The sequence below is a fragment of the Crocodylus siamensis genome, chromosome 11 (assembly GCF_052110815.1).
Source record: "Crocodylus siamensis isolate JL-2025a chromosome 11, ASM5211081v1, whole genome shotgun sequence".
NCBI classification, from domain to species: Eukaryota; Metazoa; Chordata; order Crocodylia; family Crocodylidae; genus Crocodylus; species Crocodylus siamensis.
The window spans coordinates 9,032,215-9,046,749 of record NC_143405.1 but is presented as its reverse complement, the minus strand read 5'-3'; the positions used below and the strand labels follow the sequence as shown (position 1 = coordinate 9,046,749).

Here is a 14,535-nt window from a genome sequence, read left to right as displayed (position 1 = left end):
AATGGGTAGAGAATTACAGTTGTGCCTGTTTTACTGGTAGATAAACTGAGACAGGAGAAGTTAAGTGACTTATCTCAAGTCAGAGGTAATGTCAAGAAGCCTCTTTCCTCTCACTATACTCTTGTCTATAAATAGCATTCAAGAACAGCAGTTCTCTAGCACATTTGAGGAGACTGCTTGTAGACCAGGTTTTAACCATTGAATCAGAGCACCTACTATGTGGAATAATATTCACTGAGTTTCTAGCCTATTTCCCATCCAGTTCAATGGGAGCTGAATCAGCTCATAAGGCTGATCTTGCAAAGATGTACATGCTTATCTTTCTGCATTAAGGGCACACAAATTAAGTATATGTTTAAATCTTTGCAAAATTAGAACTTGATAAAAAATGAACAGGAGTCTACTTGCATGTAGACAAGGATATTAGTCTATGAAGATACTAAAAATTTAGAAGTATGAGGTTGATTAATTAAAGCCCATAATTATTCATATGAAGAAGGGGCAAAAAGCTAAAAGTAACATTATGCAGCTTCAACTTTGGCTTGTCCTTAATTGTATACCTTCAATAGGCTTTGACCACAGACATTTTTGGATGATATAATAGAACACATGTATAAAGGATGGAAAAAAACAAACCAGACCAAAACAAAAACAAAAAAAATAAAAAACCTCACTCTTAATGCAATGCCAGGAACAGAACTGTGCACTTCATGCATTTTTTTGTTTTTCTCCCTAACAGAATCTGAACGTCAAGTGTCACACTACACAAAGCAAATGTATTAGGGAGACTTCTGCCCTTGGGCTTTTTCTCTTCTAGTTGTGGATTGATTTTCTGATTATTTCCAAGTTCCCTCTACGGGGGAACCCTTCAAAGTGCATTATGGTTTACCCATTAGGGCCAGACAGTTTAATTGAGCCCTAATACCTTGAGGAAGCTTCACTGCCTTCCTAGGATGGATTGGTTCATACAACCCCTCCTCTGAAGCCAACACGATTAAAGAATCAATTCTATCCCCAGCTGAGTGACTTGCCCCCAGAGGGGAAATTAATACTGCTCCACTGACCAGCAAGCACCAGGCACAAAAATTTCCTTTCATGTTCTGAACAAAAGGAAAAGCAGTATGTTTTGCAATCCTAATTCTAAAACAGTCTTCTAGGTTTCCTCTGGTTTTTGTGCCTTTTCACATTCCACTACTTATTCAATATCCAAGGAGATGGGTTTATACCTGACCAAAGGCAACTCCACAAACCAATCAGAAAGACAATGTTATGTCAAGCCTGTATCAATTCCCATGCCCTGTCTGGATGAAAAGCAAACGTATCACATGAAAGGGAAAGTCTTCTGACCTTGGATGGAATTCAAGCAATAGCTGGGGAGGCAATTCTTCTGCTCATGCCATCTCTGTTCATTGCCTAGCTTTAGCGCACAGCAGAACAGCCAGCTGAAATCTCATCTCATGAAGAACTATGCAGAGAGTGCCTCAGTTATTCATCAAAGAAACCCAGTACTAACCAACAAACATGCTGCTACGGGAAATGACATCATAGTACTTGAATGCCATGTTCAGTATTAAATGTTTCAAACAGACTCCAACAACTCTGCCCTTCCAGTCCCTTGGACTGAGGAAGTCTTAGGTTGTTTATTCTTATTAAATTGTTGCTGGCCAATGTTCTTCCTGGCTTCCATGATGGAAGACTCTTGATAAATGTTGAATCATGCACCACACATCAAGTGTGCATAAGGCCCACTGGTAGCATGCGAATACACATCTCACAGCACTCAGCCCATTGCTGAAAGTGCCCTACTATAAGCATCACAGAGTCCCACCCAATACTATACCTGTAAAATATTCTGGTAATGAAAAGTGTGCGTGGGGGGGGGGAGCGGGTTCTAAATATCAAGGTCCCAATCCACCAAGAGTTTTCAAAGTAAGAATCTAGATCAAAAGAACCCAAATTCAAAACAGAGCCAGTAATGCACACATGCGGTCACGAACAACTGGTGCCTCCCAAAAATGAGGGGAAACAATTTGTGGGCAGCAGCAGGGTGGCAAGTGGCGACTGCCCACAGAAGCTGCCAGTGGCATTAGCAGCAGGCAATCTCAGGTGTGTGTGGGGGGGGGGGAAATGTGCCCCCCGTGCCCTCCCTACAAGTTGCCTACGCATGGGGTTCACATGATTGTGACTTCCACCTGCAGAAGAGAAGCTACTCCGCTTCCACATACCCTTCATATTCCTTCCAGTGTATTTTACTGGGCAACAAGCTCTCCTGTAGGTCATGATTGCTATGGTTAGTCTCCTTCTGAGAGGAACAAACATCATTTTCTGGCCAGCTGATGATGGAAGCTTTAAGCAAGGAAGCATCTAAATAAGTCTTTATTTATTTATAAGAGAAGGCTATTTAAAATTTTGTTTAACTTTTTCTCTATATGAAAAAGCTAGAAGAAAGTAGTAGTACAACCTTGTGGAGGCATTTAACTACAACAACATGCCAAGTTGAGAACAGATGCCAGACACTATCTTCTGTTCAGCATACAAATGTATCATCACATTTAAAGCGCAATCCCAGGGAGATGAAGGATACTGCTATGCATCTGTTTCCCTCCCTCTTCTCCTTATAAACTTCTTCCTGACAACACATTAGCAAAAATACCATGGAGTATTATATTATCAAGAGACAGGGTGGGATGACTGAAAAGACATTTATGCAACATGATGTGGCAGTCCTGCCAGTTTGTGTGATGCCAATTTTTTCTTCTGCTACAGAAACGCAGCTGAATCTTGGCAACACACTCTTTAATGAATACAGCTCTTATAAGCCCCGCCTGTGATAGATCAACAGTTCTCATGAGGCCAAGAAATATTTCCTCTTGCTCATTTAACTTTTGTTAGGGGGGAAAAATGCATGCTCATTCATTCACTTGATGTTGTGCACCAATAAAACACCAACACATGATAAAGCAGAAGCTTAATTGTTTATATGTTTGTGAGCAGTAATGCAGAGTAAAAAACATATCTGATCTTAATCTTAAAACTACTGACTAGAAAAGTTTTTAAAAAAAAATCTGTATTCAGAGAAGACAAGCTGCAAACTGAGAACAAACAATATGCATGCTCCTGGATATAGGTTATCATCTTAGTTTTGCTCAATTCCTCACCCACACTGAACAGGAAAGCAAAACCCAAATACAAAAATCAACATCTGTGTTTGCATTGAGTTCAGTAAAACAACTGTACATAAATTGTGCATCTGTACGGTGACATCTCAGTCTCTCTAGTCATTTTCACCAACAATCCAGGACTTATTCAGCATTACAGAATAGGTAGTGCCCTCTTAATGAACAGTTGCAAAATATTTTGCCTTTGTATTTAGTGTGAAACCCATGGCTTTTACATATCTAAATCAAGATCTCTCTCTCTCAAAAACACATTATTCAAATTCTTCTTTGAAGGTGGTTATTCATAGCTGCAAGGGATTTTGTACAGTAGCCATCACTATAGCACCCAAGCACTTCACACAAGATTATTTTTACAATGTCCTAGTAAAATGAGAGGATGGCATTCTCTCTGTTTTGCATATAGCACTGGTTTTCAATCTTTTTTCATTTGTGGGCCCTAAAACTTTTTGAAAGGTGTGGACACCCAACTGTGGGTATTCACGTACTTTTGACTGATCATAGTCATCTTTCACAGAACCCTTAGTCAGCCTGTGGACCACAGGTATAAATAAAAAAAACACAGGCATAGAGAGATCCATGGCATGAAGAGAAGTCAAATAATGTGGTTGTTTTTGGGTTGCCCATGAGACCTTATTTTTCAGAATACTAAGCACCACTTTCAAAGCACGGCTCCCGCTGATTTTGGTGCCAGCTGTGAATGTTTAGCTCTTAATGCTAGCTGGAGCTCAGAGTATCTGGTTGCACACACAGAAAATAAGAAGTGAACTAAGAAGTGAACAGAGTGACCATCTGGAGGAAGTTAGGCGATTTGCCCAGCCAGTCCTCATTCTTACACTCAGAATCTTTCTCCTGCTTCTCCCTGGTCCCCCCTAGCTCATTTAAGTTCTCATCTAGATCTCTTCCCACCCAGCTTCCAATCCTACCCTCCATCCACCTGCTTCTCATACAGTAGTTTTTCAATACACCCTAGGCTAGTTTTTTGTCCCAGTCTTCCCTTTTTCTACCTCCATGTCTTTGCTCACCCAGATCCAATTCTCCTCCTGCACCTCACCTCCTTATCAGATCCATCACCCTTGGCCTCCTTCCATATCTCCTAAACTGGTTCCTAGTACCAGTTTTCTCCTCTTTCCAGTCTGATCTCAGTGCTCCTCCAGCCAATTTGCTTCCAGTTTTCCCCAGCGACTTTCAGTCCCAGCCTCCATTCCACCCACTTCTAATCCCAGCCTCCCTTCTGCTCAGTTTTGCACCCCAGTCTCTCCAGACGTTATCCTAATCTCTTGTTTTCTATATCCCTGTTCCAGCTTCTGTTCCCTCACTTTCAAATGAGGCATCTTTCTTCTCCTTTATTCTGGGAGCAGCCATTACCATATCCAGCTTCACCCCAATGCAGACTGAACTGTCATATCACACTTTGGGGGTGGCATGTACACTCCCTAGTCCCGCACACAGGAGCCAAGGGAGGACAACACCTTCCATGCAGATAAGAATTTTGGGAGCAGGGCAGTTGCATCCAATTGTGAACAGGGTCTTATAATAGAAAATGTTGGAGAACCTTAATGAAAAGTACTTAGCCCAGACAAAAATGTAGAGTGAGGTTTTTAAAACTGTCCAAAGTATTTGGTTATCCAACCCCTTTCAAAATTAATGGGAACTGTCATCACAATCTTCAAGGAAGCTGTAACTATTAAGAAACAGGGTTCTCAGCATGTATACCCATGTATAGATGATTATTCTATTTCCATATAAGTAATAATCCATATTCTCTGTGCATCTGTGACCTGAATGCAATTAAGAAATTATTTTCAAATCACTGGATGAGCACTGTACTTATTGCTGGTAGCAAAGCAAACTTAAGTGCCACGTGCAATTCTCTGCTCTCAACCACAGAGAAGCAACCACAGCAGAAAAGACAGTTGCCCTAGCAGCAGTGAAGACAGAAAATGGCCCTATCCTACACAACAATGTGGGTAAAAACTTCCTTTACAGTCGCATCACATTTACACTATTTTTTATTCCACCGCCACCCCGCCACCCCGCGGATAAAAAGTATTGCTACATAATAGATCCTCTCTGAGCAATATGCCCCAAAAATGCAGCTAGAGCTGGTATAAAAATGGTGTGTTATTCAAGCAACAACAAAACATAATCCAAGAGCATATTTCCTAGGAATTACTGACTGCATGAGCAACTTGAAGACCCAAAGCTAAACTGAAGGTCACTGAATTAAATCAAGCATTAATCCCAAAGAGCCTCCATGCTAAATTGTTGATTAAAAAAAAACAAAAAAGAAACACATCTTTCCTCCTAAAAAATAGAAAGCAAAACATATCCCTAAAGGCTTTATTTCAAAGCCAAAATCCTATCAGCTATACCCATTCTTGTGTGGCACAAGAATTTAAGACGACAAACCTAGACCTCCCATTATCTTATTTCCCCCTCCAGAGACCCATTTTATTGTTTTCCCCAACATCGTCCATAAAGCAGAACCTGAAGCAGCAATGCTGCCCTGTGGGAGCCTTCTTAGAAAAGTAATACCTGTTGTACAGTTAAGTATGTTACCCTGTGTGTTAACAAATCTAGCACCAGCTCAGACTTCATACCAGGCTCACCTGCTGCAAGAAACATATTTGATTAAATATTGTGAACTTGTTTTAAAAAAATTCTTATGGACAAACCCTTCTAAATAAATTGAGTCAAAAGCAGTCAGTGACCAGGGAAATAAAGCTCCATAGCTCAACTGCAATCCAATCACGTGAAAAACAAAAAGGGACCCCCACTAACATGTCTGCTCAAGAAGCAGGGAGCATTGAGGTGCTGCTACCTAAAAGAGGAGGAGGAATAAATATACACGTTGAACAAGTGCAACATCTTTATTTTTTGCTGATGCAACTAGTTCTGTGTAAAAAAATATTGATCAGGCACAAAGGCAAATTTCAGTGGAGAAATTCAAATCGGAAAGTGTCATTTGTTAGGTTACAGGACTTGCAAGATAATTGAGAAAGGAATGTCTAATTCAGCTTGTAATGCATAGATTAGCCAAGATGCAATGTAACCGCTTGATAAACCAGTACATTTAGCAAGTTAAGAATGATTTTCCAATGGAAAGACGTGGCCTTTCTGACAAACTGGCACTATAACACAATGAGGTAAAACAAGCAGTGTAGTTTTTCATTTGCTCTCTCTCTTAGTAAAGGTACGCATGCAGAGGAGGACTTCTAAAGTGAAGCTTCAAAAAGGAAGTTTCACTATGTCGATGGGTTGCAGATAATCCAAAAGCTTGTCTATCATCTGATGTTTGATTATACCCCTCCATGGCTTATGAGGGTGGGGGATTTTGTTCACATAGTAGCTGGAAGATTTTGTGACTAAGACTAGAAAAAAGCCTTCCTCCATACTGATTCATGTTGAAAGAATGTAAATTCCCTGGTCTTTAATGAAAAGGTAGCAAGTGATAAAAGAAAAATTATACCCCCTCATTATTGTAGAATTCCTGTCTCCTTAAAGACAAAAGCAAAATGCTCAGTGCAACTCAATGATACCTTTACAAACAGGAGGGATAGAGTCTTTATGCTCCTCAGGCTTTAAAGAAACATAAATAGGTATACAAAAGGCAATGTACGTAACTTGGCTATTTTACAGACAAACTAAACTTCTGATAATAACAAGGAAGTGTCACACAATTTATTTTAATATGATCCAAGGAAGATTTGCTTGGGAATTCTAATACATTGAGTCATTTGCTAGCCTAAAATAGAGTCAAACATGTATTGCAATTAAGATACAGTAAAAACAATCCACCCATTTGATCATAATTTACATCTATAGGTAAGCCATCATTACACATAACATGACGCAGCATGGAACAACAGTAAGACATTAGAATCACACCCTTTTAATTTGGACAGCCTAGAGACGTATACATGCTATTTTGCAATGAAACACCACTCAGAAGGATGAAGAAACGGAGAAAAAGACGACTTGCTCATCCTTAGCATCTGATACATCCGTCACATGGAAGTAGAGAACAGACAAAAGGCCAGATTTATCATTTGTGATCAGTTTAATTATGAGCCAAATTTCTTTATTCCCAGTCTTACTTCTTCTGAGTCATATCTTGTATTGGAAATAGGTTTATCAGGTGCAATCCTGGCTCTGCTGAATTTAAAGGAAATTTTGCAGTGGCTTTGACAGCCCAGGAATTCCCCCAGTACCTTGGGACGACTCACAGAGGAAAGTACTGCTCATAGTTTGTAAGAGGAAATACTGGGAGGGAACAGATTTAAGACTCATGTAATTTTAAAGTGACTGCTCAGGTCCTTTCCAACCCTACCAACTATGAAACTATGACTCCAAATGGAGCTCAGAAGTCTTCAGAGCCAGTTTATTTACAAGCACTTAGTCTCAGGGTACATTGCACACTGTGGTACGTGTGGGCCATGATGTTACTTTATACTTTATATAAAAGGAGTGCTCCCATATTTGCTCATAAACAACTCGTTCTCTCTCTCTCTCTATATATATATATGATGATCCACACTTCTAGTTCAATGTTTCTGATTCCTTAAGAAGCATCTCCCTTCTCCCTAGCTCAAAAACTGTAATGGATGTAATCCAGATAGAAGAATGGACTGGTTGATTATTAAGGAAGTAATCCTTGATGAAAAAGGGAACCAATGTGCTTGCTAAGACCCAGTTTAATACAGTTTAAAGTTTAGTTTAAAGAATAAAGCACAGCTTTCATTGAAGATTATTTGTGAATGCGAAGCTGAAACAATAGCGCATAATATCACCAAGGTCACTAGCATGCATTTTAGAACTTCAGTTTGAAACACTCGTACATTTTAAATCCTATTAACTTAAGATACCACTGTCAGGTTATTGTTAAATCCAAATGTAGATATTTGCTATCTGCATTAAGGTTTTGAAAACGTGGACGAAAGAGACATGAGTAATGCAAAAGGCAATTATACTGTCAGCTGCAGCGAGGAAGCAGGCCTTCAAGTCTCGAGTGTTCCACCATTATTTCAACGGTTCAAATGAACAGAACATGTCATTTGTTAATCTAATTATGTATTAATCTAAGGTGAGAGCTCTACATCAGTGATTCTCAATCAGGGTGCCACAGCACCTTGAGGTGCCTTGAGATCCTTTCAAGGGTGTGCCAGGGTGACATGCAATGTTAGTACAGCTCAGTGTACAAACATGAGGCACAAGAAAAATCCGGAGATTAAGTAGGAATCCATAGTATTAAAAACATTCTGACCTGTTGTGGACTCTACAAGTCCTCTGCAACAGAAGAACTGCTCTGTTATTTTTCTGTGGTCAAGAATTGAGTGAAAATTAAGAGCAGACATTTTCTGAAGTGTGCCTTGAGTCTAAAAAGGTCAAGATCCACTGATCTACATGGTTTAAGGTTGTAAATTAAAAACACATGATAGATTGCTTTGGAGCTATTTGTACTTTTGAGTCATGTTAACTGAACACAGTAAAACGAGGTTACATTTACAAAGCACCTTTCATACCGCAGGGTAGCTTTACGAGCTTTGGGCACTGTTCATATGAGCTAGGCTTTCAGGACGGTCTCCAAGGAAAGCCAAGAGGACCATTTGTGGAATGGTCAAACTCTTTTGTACTATTAGGATATTCAGCAACCTCTTGGTTAAAACATCAGCTAGCGAATGTCCTGTACACAACAAAGATGTAGACAGAGTATGTGAATGAATAACTTGGCCAAAGTTTTCTAACTCTCACCCTATTATTCATATTTAACATAAAGTTAAAATACCACAACATCCAAACTCTGCCACTCATCTGGTCCCGATTCATACGTCAAACAAGATAAATCTTTCCAAATCTAATCCCTTCACCACCTGCATTTATAACTCTATGCAACACTAGATTCACTGCCACTGGAGTTCTCCCCAGTAACCAGACTGACTATTTCTTAACCACAAATTATGTGTAGCTACCTCAAACTACATATTATACCAAACCCATCATCACAAAAAGAAAAAAAATCCCAACTTAATTCATTTCAATATACTATGCAACTGTAGCTCCTTCCATTCAAGAGCCAGACTAGAGGCCCAAGATCAATCTAATTATTTGTTATTTCAAGGACCCAATCCAACACTTACAAAAATGCACTGTAGACTTATTAAAACCCACTCCCATCCCACTATCCATTATTCAGAACACTTGACTGAAGGCACAGAAGTTTGGTGAAAGGGGGCTGTACTGCAATACTAATTTGCCGGTTATATTGCCTTTCTTCCACACTAACATCCAAGTTAACATAAGCATTTAGAGAATGCTTTCAATTGGACATTGATTATAAGCACAGGAGTCAGGAGTCAAAACCACCGTATAAGCCTGACTCTCTGCATTCACATCCCATCCTCAAGTGAAACTGCAGTTCCACAAGTAAGAACAATTAAATGACCCCTGCTCTGGGGTAAAGAGACAACAGAAGCAACTACTGGTCTCTACAGATGCCTAACAATACATGTTGGAATTTCTCAGCTTCAGCTATTAGTACACACCACCTCCCTCTCCAGCTCTGACTTGCCTCCTTTCAGCACTACCATAGCAGCAGAGGATGTTTAGGGGTTAGACAGGTTCTGCTCAGCGTGGAGAAACGAGATGAGCAGCCTGTGCTGTGCTGAGTAATTCTCATACATACCGGAAACGTTGTGAAAGCAGGCTGGTACAGGAGATACTCCAGGTTTGCTCCATATGCCTGGACAGGGTGGAACCCCCAAATGATTTTATTATGCAAAATGTTTAATCTGATATTAAATATCATTATTGCATTAATAGCTCCAATGGGTTCTACTTGTTAAGTGCACGTGTACATTCAGAGGGCCAAATCCTCAGACAACACTCACAGCGAAATCAAAAGAAATTTTGCTGGGGTAAAATTTCCTAAAAAAAACCCCAGGACTGCAAGACTGCTGCATATACTTGTATATAGCATACACATTATATCACAGGGGTAAAACTCTTGGGAATAAACTACCTATTGCATTTCTTGTGCAATGTAGTGCTTTGAACACCAGCCTTTTTGCAGGGACAAGCAGTTGCTGTGCATAAATGCAGACACACTAACATTCCTAGGCAGCACGATTAGCTGTGTTTTACCTCCCCTTTGTTAATTCTGGGGTGAACATGTGCTCACCCAGCAGGTCAAGTGTACATAATAAATTTCAATTAAAAACAAAGCAATGCCAATTTTCTACTGGATTTCAAACAGCTACATTACTGCACAAAACCTTCCTGAACTACAAGCTGAGGTAGGAACTAATCTATGGACACCAACATAATATGGATCTTCAAACAAAAAACTGTTACACTTCTGTACCTCCATTCCCTAGCCAATTAATATAAACACTAGGCTTTAACATTCACAGAAAGTTATTTTTTCCAAAATAAGAACAATCTATCGTATATTAAACAAGCATGTAAAAACCAAGCATCAGTCAACAGATCTAGAAGCAAAGGAAACTGTTAAGCAAATTTAAAACAAGCTCATTCTGATTTATTCTACTCCTGAATTACCATTATTCTTGATCTCAGTGTCATTTGGATACCCCGTTCTTTCCCCAGTAATTTGTAATGCTTCTCACAGTATATCGGAACATCCCAAGCCCACTGAAGTCAATAGGGTTGAGAATGCGTCCACAAGATTCTTTGAAAAGCAAAACATTAGTTACCAGGAAAATACAAATGCTCCTTTCCAAAGCAATTCAGTTAAAGAAGCCTAGAGCAGATTTCTATACTGGTCAAACGGTAACCATCTAATTTTTTATAGCAAAAACCACCCTCCCTCCATTTTTTTGTGGAAGCATCTTGGTACACTATTCTTCAGATTGTGAAAACAGGCAGCAGGTCATTTTCAGAACTCTGCATGTTTTCTTCCAATTCAGAAGTATCATAATGAGTCATTTGGTTCATGGCTCATGGTTTCAATTCCATTTCAGTTATTGAATCTTTTCCCCCATTGAAACATCACCAGTATTTGAGACAAAAAAATGCAGAGTTTCCCCATAAGCATTCCCATGAAATGGGACTGTTTAAACAATGATGAATCAACATATCTTCATTTGCACTATTTTAATATTATGTATCACATTTCTCTCCCATACACACACCCACACATACCAGCATAAGTTCTAGAAACAAGCATTGGCTTCATTATTTACCGTCTAGATACAACCTAGGTCCACACAGAACATAACTATAATATCACATCAAAACTGGCAACATAACTGGCAGAGCAGGCCTGTAACATCTATGAAAATTAAGAATTAGCACATCTAAAATACCTAATTTCCTAAGCCCTGTCTTTATAAAAAGGGTTAGGTTTACATATCCACTTGCACTGATTGGCATCTTTAAGTATTGCAGGCAAGACTGAAATCCTGCAGCATCTTGCAACCCATGTGGCTCTCCACCACTAATTTGCCTTCCCCACCCAAAGCTCAATTTCCCTTTTCCTCCTCACCCAAAGTACACTTCTGCCCAAAGAGTTGTAATACCCTATCATTACATCATTAAGTGAGTGCACAATCCCAAACCCACTATGACAAGGCAACCCTCAGTATCATTTTGCTCCATGATCCACCATCACACAAGCTAAACATGGCTGCATTATATCCTCTTTGTGATCTCATATGTACGTATTTTCCTTATTTTACCTCTAAGATACCCTTGATTTTGTTACCTTGTTTTCCTAGATTTGCTTAGGGGCAGAGATTTTTTAAAAAATAATTTTAAAAAAGCTTTAAAAAAAAAATAAATCACACTTTAAATTTACTTTATATGGTTTATACTACATATTATTGTAATGCTTCAAAGTAAATCAAAATGCCTTTTCCTTCTTACTTTCCAAAATGACTTCAAAAGCCAAACAGGTAACCTATACAATCAAAACAGTCTCTCTCTCTCTTAAAAGTTTGGAATATTCTCCCCCCACCAGTAACCTCTGAATCAAACACTTCCTTCAAAAGAAAGTGCAGGACACAAACAATAAACAACAAAAGGGAATTGTATCAGCTTGCTTTTCTTCCCTGCAGCTCCCCCTCCTGAAATCAAACCCTTTGTATATAAATTCAACTTTAAACTTCTTCTCCATTCCCTTTCAAATCAAAATTAAATTAGGCTCTGCTTTGGAAGTTTCTCTTCTGCTTTACAATTCCCTTTCTTTGTTTCTGTATGGTTTGACCCATTGCTTATTTCAACCAAGAAACAGCAAGAAAAAAAAATAACCAAACCATTCCAACTTCATCGCTTCCTCAAATCCTTCACACACAATTTTCAACAGACAAAAAACTTTACAAAAGAAATGTACTGAACAAAAGCAAACGTGTCTGGTAGCCTGTGGGGGGATATAACCCTCGCTATCCTGCCTCTTGGGGCATTAGACTGGGGCTTCAGGGCTGCTTTCATTGTGCTAATCCCAAATCTGCAAACAGAGTGAGCTGCAGACATTTGCTGAGAAGCTGCTGGAGACTTGAGAGAGGTGGATGTTTATCAAAATCGTGGGAGATCTTGTCTTTTTAATTATTATTTATTTTTTTCATGGCAGCTGCATGGAGCCTGCTTAGGTGCCTGGTGCTACGGTGCAGGAGCACGGCTCGTGCCCTGCCCTGGCAAACCGTTATGACTCCAGAAAGCAGAGGGTGGCACGCAGGGTGCATTTGGGCATCTCTTTGTATTATTCTAGCAAAACATTGCAACTTTCCTTGTCTGTGGGGGTTTAGACCCTCCAGAGGGTGCACCACCATGGGGGTTTAGCCCCTGCATTGTGGGGGATTTAGCCCCTGCGGAGGGTGCATCCCCTCCTTCCCCTCCCACATATGCCAAGAATTCCTCCTCTCCCCTTGCTGCTCACCCCCCCACCCCATGAATGCCTCTCACTTACCCACAGCTCCGTGCCCCAGCTCATGGCTCCACCAGATCCCGGGAAGGCAGGGCGAGGGGAGCAGCCCTGCAGGGCAGGGGGCAATGTTTAGTCCCTGGAGGGGCTGGCCCCCTTTTCCCCCACCCCTCCCAGCAGCCAGCTGCCCCCTCCCCAAGGAGCGAATGCACCAAACAGCCCCGCTCCTGGGGCTGGGGCTCTCCCCCTCCTCTCCAGTGGTCACGGCAGCTGCCTCATTGCTTCCTCCACAGCAAAATGGCCAAAGCAGCAGCAGCAGCAGCACACGGGGGTGGGGGGGGCAGTGACAGCTCCAGCACACTGCGCAGGCGTGTATGTCCACCTCCCCACGCTGTGGGGCTTGCGCAAGCGCACGTGGCAGGCGGGGAGGCTTGTGCAGGGCAAGGGGCTGCGCCGCCCCCACCACCATGCCATATGCACGATGCAAGCCCCCTGTCCCGATCCGCCCCGCAGCGGGGCGAGGGCTTCCTCCCCGGGATGCAATTGCAATCCTCGCAAGCGTTTCACCCCAGCCCCTCGCTGTCCTCCCTACAAGGTGCTTTACCCCGGCCCCGGCCCCGGCCCGATCCCCCCCGTCTCTTACCAGTCCGAGAGCGCTGCCTTTGCAGTGGGTTGGAGGGTTTGTTTGTGTTTTTGGTTTCGTCCCCAAGAAACTGAGCTGTGACCGTGACACTGGTGCTGTGGAGAGAGAGGGGGAGCGGGGGAAATGGCTGGATGAAAACCAGCGTGAAACACGCAGGCTTCAAGTCTGGTGAAGTAAAGAAAACGCCTCTAGAAATGAATCCCAAATCAACCCAAGCCAGGACCGTGTCATTTGTCTCCTCTAAATGGAAGGAAGGAACAGGGGAAGCCATCAAATTGCCTCTGTGAATATTCATAAGTGCCTAGGGGATCCTAGCAATTATGGAGCCTTCCAGAAAATTGTACACATTTTCTCCCCAGAAAAGGAAGATTTATTTTGTGCTCATTTTTTGCTCAACGGTTGCACAATGTTGCCAGCCTTCATGGTGAGCTTAATCTGATTTTACAATTCCGTTGTCTAACCACAGGAAACCTGAAAGAGTTTTAGATCACTATTTTTTAAATACAGTTGAGCCCGCTCTTGAAAACTTTAGGAGTGCAAAAATCAGTGAGACAGCTCACGTGAGGAAGGACTATTTGGCAGGTAGGGTTGGGATCCTTATTGTACACAGGTAAGAAAGCTAATCACCTCCATACCAGCTGAACAGGTTTTACTTTAGGTTAAATCGAGACAGTACCTTACCCTTCAAAATATGGAAGCATCTAACTGCAGTTATTAAACTGACATTTGTGAAAGCAGCAGAAGCAAAAACTTGGCAAAGGATTTCAGCATCTCCAGTACAAATATGCACAAGGTGGTATCAATTACTTAAATGTGTGCATATTTATTCTGTCTAG

The 14,535-nt window shown here is 41.1% G+C and overlaps 1 protein-coding gene across 2 annotated transcripts in view; it reads right to left on the bottom strand.

The window, feature by feature from the left end:
* The window catches only part of FNBP1 (formin binding protein 1), a 132,920-nt gene extending 119,140 nt beyond the window's left edge, over positions 1–13,780 (bottom strand). The window contains exons 1-2 of one of the 2 annotated variants that reach the window (XM_090023003.1): positions 13,700–13,780; positions 13,102–13,167 (exon numbers count right to left, since the gene is read on the bottom strand). In XM_090023003.1, the coding sequence (XP_089879129.1) occupies positions 13,102–13,125 (24 nt within the window). In that variant the 5' untranslated portion in view covers positions 13,126–13,167; positions 13,700–13,780. Of the gene's footprint in view, positions 1–13,101; positions 13,366–13,699 lie in introns of those variants that run through there. The other variant, XM_090023002.1, reaches the window with a different exon arrangement.
* Between the last annotated feature and the right edge of the window lie 755 nt (positions 13,781–14,535).